Below are 12715 nucleotides of genomic sequence, written 5' to 3'. Positions count from 1 at the left end.
CTGAAGGCGTGGCTTTATTTAAAGGGATGGGGACAAGCGCCCCACCATCATTAAATTTCACCAAGACATTTTTATATTTACTGGATAATGAAAGAACCTATAAGCATAATTTGCAGCATTAAAGTTTTAAAGTATGTTTTGAACATATTTTACTTGGTCTGGATTTCTAGATATCATAATCAGAGCAAGCATTTTGTTATCTGGCAAGACGTTCTGTTTACAATCCTTTAGACTAAAATCAGTTTGATAGTTTGGTGTTATGCAGATATACTTGAATATTTATAGGACAGTTCAAAGCCCATATCAAATTAAAAAAAAGAAAGTGAAAGTATTTAATTATAAGGATTAAGGACTGTATAAAGTACTGTAAATGAGATCAGGAATTTCTGGGTGAGTTATTTAAAAATTTCTGGAAAGTTATTTTAAAAAAATAAAATATGTGCACTGTAGTGACCTGCCTGTGTCTCTCCACTCCCCTCCATTGTGTCTCTCTCCCCCTCCCTCCATTGTGTCTCTCTCCCCCTCCCTCCATTGTGTCTCTTCCCCCTCCCTCAATGTGTCTCTCTCCCCCTTCCTCCCCTGTGGTCTCTCTCCCCTCCCTCCCCTGTGTCTCTCTCCCCCTCTCTCCCTGTGTCTCTCCCCCCCCCTCCCTCCCCTGTGTCTCTCCCCCCTCCCTCCCCTGTGTCTCTCCCCCTCCCTCCCCTGTGTCTCTCTCTCCCCTGTGTCTCTCCCTCCCCCTGTGTCTCTCCCTCCCCTGTGTCTCTCCCTCCACTGTGTCTCTCCCTCCCCTGTGTCTCTCCCTCCCTGTGTCTCTCCCTCCCCTGTGTCTCTCCCTCCCCTGTGTCTCTCCCTCCCCTGTGTCTCCCCCGCTGTGTCTCTCCCCCTCCCTCCCCTGTTTATCTCCCCCCTCCCTCCCCTGTTTCTCTCCCCCCTCCCTCCCCTGTTTCTCTCCCCCTCCCCTGTTTCTCTCCCCCCTCCCCTGTCTCTCTCTCTCCCACTCCCTTTCTCTCTATCTCTCTCCCACTCCCCTGTCCCTATCTCTCTCCCACTCCCCTGTCCTTCCCTCTCCAATTCCCCTGTCCCTCTCTCTCCCCCTCCCCTCTCTCTCCCCCTTCCCTTTCTGTCTCTCCCTCTCTCTCTCTCGCTCTCTCTCTCTCTCTCTCCCCTGTCTCTCTCTCTCCCCTCTGTCTCTCTCTCTCTCCCCCTCTGTCTCTCTCTCTCTCCCCTCTGTCTCTCTCTCTCCCTCTGTCTCTCTCTCTCTCTCTCTCTCTCCCCTCTGTCTCTCTTCCCCTCTGTCTCTCTCTCTCTCCCCTCTGTATCTCTCCTCTCTCTCTCTCTCTCTCTCTCCCCCCCCTCTGTCTCTCTCTCTCTCTCCCCTCTTGTCTCTCTCTCTCTCCCCTCTGCTCTCTCTCTCCCCTCTGTCTCTCTCCCCTCTGTCTCTCTCTCTCTCTCCCCTCTGTCTCTCTCTCTCCCCTCTGTCTCTCTGTCCCCTCTGTCTCTCTCTGTCCCCTCTGTCTCTCTCTCTCTCCCCTCTGTCTCTCTCTCTCTCCCCTCTGTCTCTCTCTGTCCCCTCTGTCTCTCTCTCTCTCCCCTCTGTCTCTCTCCTCTACCCTCTGTCTATCTCTCTCCCCTCTGTCTCTCTCTCTCTCCCTCTCTCCCTCTATTCCCCTCTGTCTCTCTCTCTCCCCTCTGTCTCTCAGTCTCTCTCCCCTCTGTCACTCTCTCTCCCCTCTTTCACTCTCTCTCCCCTCTTTCTATCTCTCTCCCCCTCTGTCTCTCTCTCTCTCCCCCTCTGTTTCTCTCTCTATCCATCTCTCTCTCTCCCTGTCTCTCCCACCCCCTCTGTCTCTCTCCTTAAGTGTCTCCTTGTCCCCCATGGTCTCTCTTCCTCCCCCCTCTGTCTCTCTCATCCCTTATGTGCTCTCTCTCTAACCCTTTGTATGTCTCTCTCTCTAACTCTGTCCCTGTCTCTCTCTCTCCTGTCTCTACCTCTCCCCCCCAAGTGCTTTTCTGTGTTTCTGTCTACCTTTTATCTATTTAATTAATGAATTGGTGGTGCCATCTGAAGGCGTGGCTTTATTTAAAGGGATGGGGTCAAGCGCCCCACCATCATTAATTTCACCAAGACATTTTTATATTTACTGGATAATGAAAGAACCTATAAGCATAATTTGCAGCATTAAAGTTTAAAGTATGTTTTGAACATATTTTACTTGGTCTGGATTTCTAGATATCATAATCAGAGCAAGCATTTTGTTATCTGGCAGACGTTCTGTTTACAATCCTTTAGACTAAAATCAGATGTTACTAAGGTGACCAGTTTCCAAAATGCCATTTAAAGGGACATGAAACTCATATGTTTTCTTTCATGATTTAGAAAGAGCATACAATTTTTAAATAACTTTCCAATGTTCATCTATCTAATTTTCTTCATTCTCTTGATATCCTTTGTTGAAAATCATATCTAAATATGCTCAGTAGCTGCTGATTGGTGGCTGCACATAATACCTGATGTGATTGGCTCAACCATGTACATTGCTATTTCTTCAACAAAGGATATCTAAAGAATGAAGGCATATCGTAGCCAGTGCCTCACCTTCCTCTGACCTCACCGCACGTCACTGCATGATACTTTTTCTTAAGTTTACTTGTACTTTATGATGCATTTGCTTGTTTATGTGCCTTTCTTTAATGTTAACATATGAGTGTAGTAATCTTGCAATAACAGGGGCCAAGAGTGACCTATACAAAAGAAGGAGATGAAGTAATGAGGAAAGAAGCCTTTTAGGTACACAATTATTTTTGTCAAATAAGATGTTAATATGTGAAACTTTTTCGCATATATTATGTATTTATGTTTTAAAACTTTATATGGTTTCCACACACTCTCTTTTGCAGCACACAATTATAAGTGATTATGGCCTGTTCAAGGTTGAAATCTACATACTCATATAGAACTGGCATTCTCATAGAATAGCAAACATATGGAGCAGTTTTAAATACTGGGTTTATCACCATAATACCCCCTTTCCCTCACTTTCGCACTGAAGAGCTGGCTAGCTGTAGATCCACATCCAATGTGATATATATGTGCCCGTATCTTTCCTTTACTTTCTTGGGTTATAGAGTAAATAATAATACGCAGATCTAGCGGTCTAGCAGGTCCAATAGTTGTAAGTTATTTTATGTTATTCTCCGAAAATTCAACAGAGGTTCTGTTTCTTATTTTTTTCTTTTTTAAAATAGAAAATGAGTTCGACATATGAGATCCAAAAGTGGTCTCCTTTGTTCAAGATGTCCCCCTATAAGTTTGCTTTATGGTTCTGAGGATCAAAAGTGTCCTCTTGTGTCATTTGGGGGGGGTGGTGCGTTACTTGGCATACTGGCTGCACAATATTTCCTTTGAATTTGACTCTGTGTTATGTCTTGCATATTTTGTGCCATCTTTGTACTCTATTGTTTTTTTGATATTTGTATGCCTTGATTTGAATTTCAATAAAAAAAATATTTAAAAAAAAATAAAAAATAAAAATAAAGTAAAACCTAATCTACCCATTGCCCTAAAAAGTGTATTTGTATGGGCATTCAGCTCTTTTGCTGCCCAATAAATAATAAAAATATAGCTATTCTAAAAAAAAAAAGAACCCAAAATAAAAAAACATTACACACAAATAACAAACGAATTATCCTAATACCCCGTTTAAAAAAAAAAAACACCCCCCCAAAATAAAAGAACCCTAATCTATAATAAACTTCAATAGCCCTTTAAAGGGCCTTTTGTAGGGCATTGTGCTAAAGAAATCAGCTCTTTTTCTAAAAAATGAAAACAAACACCCCCTAAACATTACAAAGCCCCACCCCCTCCAAAGCCACATAATAAAAAAACTAAAAAAAACAATAGTATTCGAATTGGCCAATAGGAATGAGAGCTGTTTTAATCCTATTGGCTGATTTGAACAACCAATAGGATTTAGCAGCTCTAATTCTTATTGGCTGATTTAAATTTTCCAGCCAATAGGAATGCAATGGTACCCCCAGTACAAAAAGGGTATCTTGTATTTGAATCCTCAGTGTGTGGCGGACAATCGCAAGCAAAGGACCTCCATGTCGGATCGATGATCCTTCGCATAGGACCTCCGCCTGGACCTCCACCTTGGACCTCCATCTGGACCTCCGCCTTAGACCTCCACCTCTGCATATTGACCACCTCCGCATCTGGAGGGGATGAAGAAGATGCCGGTCCCACGATGGATGAAGATGGATCCGCCTGAATAAAGATGGAGCTTGCTGGGTGAAGAATCATTCAAGCCGGACTTCAGCAACTGTGAGTACCCAAGAGGGGTTAGTGTTAGGTTTTTTTAAGGTTTTTTTTGGGTGGTCTTTATTTTAGATTAGGTTTTGGCTATTCGAAAAAGACCTGAATGCTCCTTTAAGGGCAAGAAAAAGAGCTGAATGCACTTTTAAGGCAATGCCGATACAAATGCACTTTTCAGGGCAATGGGTAGCTTAGGTTTTTTTTAGAGTTAGGTTTTTTTATTTTATGTGGTTGGTTGGGTGGTGGGTTTTACTGTTGGCGATCTTTGTATTTTGTTACAGGAAAAGAGCTGATTTCTTTAGGGCAATGCCTACAAATGGCCCTTTTAAGGGCTATTGGTAGTTTATTGTAAGCTAGCGTTTTTTTTAAGGGCAATGCCGATACAAATGCACTTTTCAGGGCAATGGGTAGCTTAGGTTTTTTTTAGAGTTAGGTTTTTTTATTTTATGTGGTTGGTTGGGTGGTGGTTTTACTGTTGGCGATCTTTGTATTTTTTTACAGGGAAAAGAGCTGATTTCTTTAGGGCAATGCCCTACAAATGGCCCTTTTAAGGCTATTGGTAGTTTATTGTAAGCTAGCGTTTTTTTTTATTTTTTTAAAATTTTCAGCGTTTAAAACATGAACACAAAACTTGTAATCTAAGTGTAAGTTATTAAAAACAACACATAGCAAATTGAAGAGTTAGTTACAGCATTTGGCAAATGGTGATAGGCCCAGGACCATGTCAAGATCTCTGCCTCCCTGGATCCTTAACCCCTTGTGTGCTAACGATTGGCTCAGAGCCGTCACTAGCACTCAACTGCCTTTTTAGCAATCTGGGGGCCTCCTACCGACTCCAAGCCTGGCGATCGGGCCTGTATTGTGACAGGCATCACCAGGGGCTTCCTGTGATGTGCAGTGACGTCACGCGCAACTTTATTTAAAATTACAATAGAAAGTATAGGGAAAGGGGGCATGCTGCTTAGAAGCCTGAATCTCAGGCATCTAAGCAGCTACTAAAAATGAAATCCAGCTTAGCACTCGAAGGGTTAACCTACAGCCACACAATGCATGCCTGCAAGCAAACACACTGAGATACAAACAAGTGTGACACAGGCCCTTAATTTTCCTAAACATGTACAAAACATGAATGGACTGCACTCTGTGTGTGTGTGTATAGGGATGTATTAGTGCAGTGTTTTTAATTCTTATATTTTAATCGACACCATAGCATATAACTAAGTGAAGTACTCCCCTACTTGAATAGACGTTAAGTGTACCTTCAGCTTAGTGCTCAAACAATAGCTAACATGAGTATTTCAGCGTGCCCTATAGAATTGAGGGATTCAATGCACCTGCGCTCCCTAGAATTTGCTCAAAAGATAAAAAAAAATACTTTCAACATATAATAAGAGAGCAAAATAAAAGTGCTGTTGATTTAACTTGAGCAATATTAGACAACAATAATGCTAATATTTTTGCTCTCCACTAGTAATGAGGGACTACATTTTGAGTTTATTGTTCTTTTAAAGGGACATTAAACTAAAAATGTAATTCCCATAAAATGTTCAAATATTCGTTTTGCTTGGTTCTCTATAATATAAATCTGAAAACTGTAAATTTCCGCTCCATCCAGAGAGATTGTAGTGTATTCCATGGAGTTCAGAACTCAGACTACATGCTGCTCTGTGATTGCTTGATCACTGACCCTAACTGCACACAGCAAAGGAGACAAGATAAACAACTCTCAAGAATCTGCAATAATATGTAAATGTTGCTAAAAAGGACAATTTGAAATGAATTAAAATATTTATGTTGTTTGTAGACTTTTGCAACAAATTTGTGTTCTTATTCTGCAGAACCCAAAAAAGTATTTTCAAGGAAATTGCAACCTTGGGGAAAAACAAGTGGGTTCTGAATGTCTCTGTATGTCTCCAGAAGAGGATTGTCGGTAAGAAAATATATATATAATTAGCAGACAATATACTTGGTATTTTTTGTATATTGTAGCATCTGGTTACAGTGACACATAGTTAAAAATTAAAAGAACTGCTCCACTGAATACTCAGAATATTAAAGGGACAGTCTACAACAGAATTTTTATTGTTTTAAAAGATAGATAATCCCTTTATTACCCATTCCACCATGTTTTGCATAACCAACACAGTTATAATAATATACTTTTAACCTCTGTGATTATCTTGTATCTAAGCCTCTGCAAACTGCCCCCTTTTTTCAGTTCTTTTGACAGACTTGCAGTCTAGCCAATCAGTGCCTGCTCCCAGATTACTTCACGTGCACGAGCACAGTGTTATCTATATGAAATATGTGAACTAACACCCTCTAGTGGTGAAAAAACTGTTAAAATGCAATATGAAAGAGGTGGGCTTCAAGGTCTAAGAATTAGCATATGGACCTCCTAGGTTAAGCTTTCAACTAAGAATACCAAGAGAACAAAGCAAAATTGGTGATAAAAGTAAATTGCAAAATTGTTTAAAATTACATGCTCTATCTGAATCATGAAAGTTTATTTTGGCCTAGACTGTCCCTTTAAGTTACATCTGAGTATTATATTTCAAGATTTATTCCCATAGACTAAAGAATGTTAATATTTGAATACGCAGATGCTACATTCTATGTTTTGAATGTTACATTCGATAAATGGAAAGTTAGTCACAAGGCTACTTCAACTATATAAACAATTTCTGCAACGCATTCTACAGGACTCATTTCTGCTTTAATGAAGAATTTCATGTCAAATAATTATTCTCTGTTTCTTTTTCAGTCATTACACTGAAGAAATGTGCATTTTTGATACAATTCTGGACAATTACCTCACAATGTCTCGTTGTCAGTTCTTGGCTGAAAAGTGCCTGGGAGTAAGACAGCTTTATTCTTGGATAATGGGCCTTGTGGGGACATTAACCTTGCATGGGTGCAAGACCGGTTAAACCTGTCTATAAGTAGTGTAAAGAAGGAGCCTTGTGGATACGATATCTGTTACGACTGGGAGGTTTGTTCAGGTATGAATTATTTTGTTATGTACTATAAACCACATTGACCAGTTGCCATGGTTTCCAATGATAGCTCATGCTTACTATGGGTGCAGTACAGGGACTCTTAGAAAGAGAGGAGGCACTATGGTATTTGCCTCAACCAATTGACTTCAGTTGGGATGCAATTTCAATTTTCTGCATAGTGTCCAACCTAACCAGAATAGACCTATGGATCTCTCCCCCAACAAGCCAATAACCACAGATACAATTACTGTACTTTTGTATTGGCAAAAGAAAAGTTGAAGCATTATTGAATAGAGCAATTTTAAAATGTAATGTTAAACATCTGTTATGGCTAATTATCAATAAAGCCGTATTCAAATTGAAGCTATTTTACTGGATTAATGTAATTTCTGTCATAGTCTATCATTCTATAATAAAGGACAGACATTCTTTTATTTCTTGAATCTATAAGAGAGCATTTTTAAAATGTATTTTTTTTTTGTATTTTTTAAGTTTTTGGTACTAAGTAAAATAGATATTTTGTATTTACGCTTGTGAAGTGCATCACTGTCCACCAATAAAGTTGCAGAAGAGTTGCTTGTGAGCCAGTGAGCAACCGGTCCTTAAGGCTCAGTTGCACTTCCAGTTTGCTTCAAACTCCTAATAACCAGCTTTATTTGCCTTTTTCGTGCAAAAAAAAATAATCTTTTACCTGTATATGCATAAAAAACGTTTTCTGTCCATTTATGTATACTTTTGCATGACAATATGTGTGCTAATCCATCTAGCAAATTCAGCTATTTAATTTTTGGAGTTAAAATAGATAAATATCAAATTCTAGTTATGTTAAAGGGACACTGAACCCAAATGTGTTCATTTGTAATTCAGAAAGAGCATGCAATTTTAAGCAACTTTCTAATTTACTCCTATTATCAATTTTTCTTCGTTCTCTTGCTATCATTATTTGAAAAAGAAGGCATCTAAGCTTTTTTTTTGTTACAGTACTCTGGACAGCACTTTTTTATTGGTGGATGAATTTATCCACCAATCAGCAAGGACAACCCAGATTGTTCACCAAAAATGGGCCGGCATCTAAACTTAATTCTTGCATTTCAAATAAAGATACCAAGAGAATGAAGAAAATTTGATAATAGAGTAAATTCGAATTTGCATAAAATTTCATGCTCAATCTGAATCACGAAATTAAATTTTTGGGTACAGTGTCCCTTTAATAAATTATTAGAGGCAACAAATCATTTATGAAAAGTTTCAGCTCTGTATTACCATCGTTATAATTTAAAGGGACATTATACACTAGATTTTTCTTCAATAAATGTTTTATAGTTGATCTATTTATATAGCCCATACATTTTTTTTTAAGGTACAGTATTTTTTTTTTTTTTTTAAATAACATTGCGCTAATTTTCAGACTCCTAACCAAGCCCCAGAAGTTTTAGAAGTATACTGATGTAAACCTACTCCAGCTCCTGTTTGTGTAAAAGTTCTTTTCATATGCAGAGGAAGGGGGGGTGTCTGCTGTTTTTGCTATACAACCACTTTCACTGGGTGTTCCGGCTAACCTTTTCAACAGAGCTAAACTGGGAGCTTCTAAGTACGTTTTAAACGGTTTTAATACTGGATTTTTATATCAGTATCAGTGCTTATTATTCTTTATAATAGTGTGTATTACATGCAGGAGAATACTGTCCCTTTAATTGCAGACGCATTTTAGTACTATTTATTCAACTAATGTAGAACATCTTTCCTCTGTTTTTTTTTTTTTAATTAATTAAATAGAAACAAACTTTTATCCCCTTGTTTACTTTTAGCTGGGAGCACAATGTAGCTGCATTTTGCCGTATAAGTGCCCTGATAACAAAGACCAACAATATTGTATCAAGACCGGAACTGCAGGAAGACAAAGAACTGTGAACCTCTGCTCGCTGGGGGCTATAAAATGTGCAAAGATGAAAGCAGAGATACAATTTAATGGTCCATGTACCAAATGAGAGATTGGTTTCACTAAGGTGTATTTAAATATACGATCGTTACCTATGCATATTGTTGTAAAATATGTCATGAATAATCTTGTGTTTGCAATGACTTTTATATAGCGGAAATAAATACCTTTTTAACATTTTCTAGCTAAACAGTTGGAATAATTTATTTTCCCTAAATAAATAAATGTATTGGTATGATGGTAAATACAGCTTTGACTGAATACACAATTGTTTATTTTCTAAGAAGTGACATTAGAAAGATTTTTTTTTAAATAAAAGGTTATTGTCTCTGAATTTGGAGTAGCTGAGCTTTTTTTTGTTTACAAACTTTATAATTGTCTGTGAGATACAATCAACAAGAGCAGTTTACAGACTTGTCATTGTTTTCTGTAGATACTGAATAACATTGAAGAAAGAAATCATTGCAAATATTTCTTTACAGACTATATTGTTCTATTTTATAGAATATATTATTACAAAATATTTACTAAGCACATTTCCTACAGAATTAAAGTGACAGTAAAGGCAAATTTTAACTTTAGTGATTCAGATAAAACGTGCAATTTTAAACTAATTTTCAGTTTACATCTATTATAATACTTACTATATTCTTTTGGTATCCTATGTTGAAGAGTTAGCCTAGGTATGCTCAGGAGTAGCAAGGCACTTCTGGGAGCTAGTTTAACACGTTGGTTGAGCCTATAGCAAGAGGCATAATGTGCAGCTGCCAATCAACAGCTAGTTTCTACTAGTGCCTTTCTGCTCCTGAGTTTACCCTAGTGTGCTTTTCAACAAAGGATACCAAGAGAAAAAACTGATTTGATCCTAGAAATGTTGTTTTTATCATTTTGATTTTGACTTTACTTACACGCTAAGTCAATACACAATAAAGCTCTTAATCTATACATATGGAGCATGAACACTGATTGCCATGAAATTTGTATTTGGTATATATTTCTAATGAGCCAATAAAGGGCTCCTATTAGCCATTAATGTATCCATTCTTTGGAGTATATAGACTGATGTATCATAATGTTCACTAGGTAAAATGTTTTAGCATTTATTTCATTTTCTTTTGTATGAAAGAAGCTTTTTCAACTAACTAGTTTCAGTATTTGTAAATTACATTTGTAATGTCGTAAAAGTAGAGACTGCTCAGGGCCCTCAGGTGAGATCATGTTTAATATTTCATTAAAGGAACATTGTACTATAAAATTGTTACAATAACTTGTTATAACAGCTGCAGAGTATAAAATGTGAGAGATTGTTCCTTTATACTTATTTTTATATGTGAAATAGCTCTCTCCAATAATTGAAACCACATCCCAATGAAATGGGCTGAGCTTCCAAGGAGAGCAGACCTCATTAGTTTATCTCAATTTTACTCAAAATCATCCTTATCTTATCTCTCTATACACAATGAGACCAATACTTAGGGCCCGATGATCTAAAGTTTTCTGGGCTGGCAATATTATTAATTAAATCTTGCCAGTACTTCTATTTCCCTGGTAGAAAGATCTAAAGTCACTTTTTACTCTGAAAACAGGGTGTCTTTCTAAGGGGTGTTGTAAAAAAAATTAATAAAACAAGACAATATCTGTCTCCTTTCTTTTTTTGCAGTGTCTAGTCAGGTCTGAATGGGTTCTTAGGCAGGCATCTAATGAGGGGTTGCAGTTTGTCTGAAAAGAGGGTGTATAAGCTAAAAACTAACGCCTAGATTACAAGTTTTGCGTTAGAGTCTATGCGGTGCTAACGAGCAGTTTTTTCTCACCCCTCAGATACAGCGCTGGTATTACGAGTTTTCAGAAACCCGACGTTAAAAGACAAAAAGTCAGCGGTGAGCTGGTGTAACGTGCTCGTGCGCGATTTCCCCATAGCAATCAACGGAGAGAGCCGGCTGAAAAAAGTCTAACACCTGCAAAAAAGCAGCGTAAAACTCACTAACGCAGCCCCATTGATTCTTATGGGGAAATAAAAGTTATGTGTACACCTAACACCCTAACATGGACCCCGAGTCTAAACACCCCTAATCTGACACTTATTAACCCCTAACCTGCTGCCCCCAACATCGCCAACACCAATTTTATACTTATTAACCCCTAATCTGCCGCTCCGGACACCGCCGCCACCTACATTATACTTATGAAACCCTAATCTGCTGCCCCCAACATAGCCGCCACCTACATTATATTTATTAATCCCTAATCTGCCGCCCCCAATGTCGCCGCCACCTACCTACACTTATTAACCCCTAATCTGCCGCCCCCCAACGTCGCAGCCACTATAATAAACATATTAAGCCCTAAACCACCACACTCCCGCCTCGCAAACATTAGTTAAATATTATTAACCCCTAATCTGCCATCCCTAACATCGTTGCTACCTACCTACATTTATTAACCCCTAATCTGCCGTCCCCAACATCGCCGCCACTATATTAAAGTATTAACCCCTATACCTAAGTCTAACCCTAAACCTAACACCCACTAACTTAAATATAATTTAAATAAATCTAAATAAATATTCCTATCATTAACTAAATTATTCCTATTTAAAACTAAATACTTACCTGTAAAATAAACTCTAAGCTAGCTACAATATAACTAATAGTTACATTGTAGCTAGTTTAGGATTTATTTTTATTTTACAGGCAAGTTTGTATTTATTTTAACTAGGTAGAATAGTTATTAATAGTTATTAACTATTTAATAACTACCTAGCTAAAATAAATACAATTTTACCTGTAAAATAAAACCTAACCTAAGTTACACTAACACCTAACACTACACTATAATTAAATAGATTAACTAAATTAAAAACAAACACTAAATTACAGAAAATAATAAACAAATTACAGAAATGTAAACTAATTACACCTAATCTAATAGCCCTATTAAAATAAAAAAGACCCCTCAAAATAAAAAAACCCTAGCCTTAACTAAACTACCAATAGCCCTTAAATGGGCCTTTTGCGGGGCATTGCCCCAAAGTAATCAGCTCTTTTACCTGTAAAAAAAAATACAACAACCCCCAACAGTAAAACCCACCACCCACACAACCAACCCCCCAAATAAAAATACTATCTAAAAAAACCTAAGCTCCCCATTGCCCTGAAAAGAGCATTTGGATGGGCATTACCCTTAAAAGGGCAGTTAGCTATTTTACTGCCCAAACCCTAATCTAAAAAATAAAACCCACCCAATACACCCTTAAAAAAAAACTAACACTAACCCCCTGAAGATCGACTTACTGGGAGACGTCTTCATTCAAGCCGGGTGAAGTGGTCCTCTAGACGGCCAGAAGTCTTCATCCAGACTGCATCTTCTATCTTCATCCATCCGGCACGGAGCGGGTCCATCTTCAAGACATCCGACGTGGAGCATCCTCTTCTGGCAACAAATAAAACAGAATGAAGGTACCTT

The 12715-nt window shown here is 38.1% G+C and overlaps 1 protein-coding gene across 1 annotated transcript in view; it reads left to right on the top strand.

The window, feature by feature from the left end:
- LOC128648518 (complement component C6-like) overlaps window positions 1-9573 on the top strand; it is a 195259-nt gene extending 185686 nt beyond the window's left edge. The window contains 4 exon segments of the mRNA XM_053701238.1: window positions 6154-6245; window positions 7080-7183; window positions 7186-7323; window positions 9133-9573. Of these exon segments, the coding sequence (XP_053557213.1) occupies window positions 6154-6245; window positions 7080-7183; window positions 7186-7323; window positions 9133-9302 (504 nt within the window). The 3' untranslated portion in view covers window positions 9303-9573.
- The last annotated feature ends 3142 nt before the right edge of the window (window positions 9574-12715 follow it).

Source organism: Bombina bombina, chromosome 2 (genome assembly GCF_027579735.1).
Source record: "Bombina bombina isolate aBomBom1 chromosome 2, aBomBom1.pri, whole genome shotgun sequence".
Taxonomy (NCBI): Eukaryota; Metazoa; Chordata; class Amphibia; order Anura; family Bombinatoridae; genus Bombina; species Bombina bombina.
This window is presented reverse-complemented; position numbering and strand designations above follow the sequence as displayed.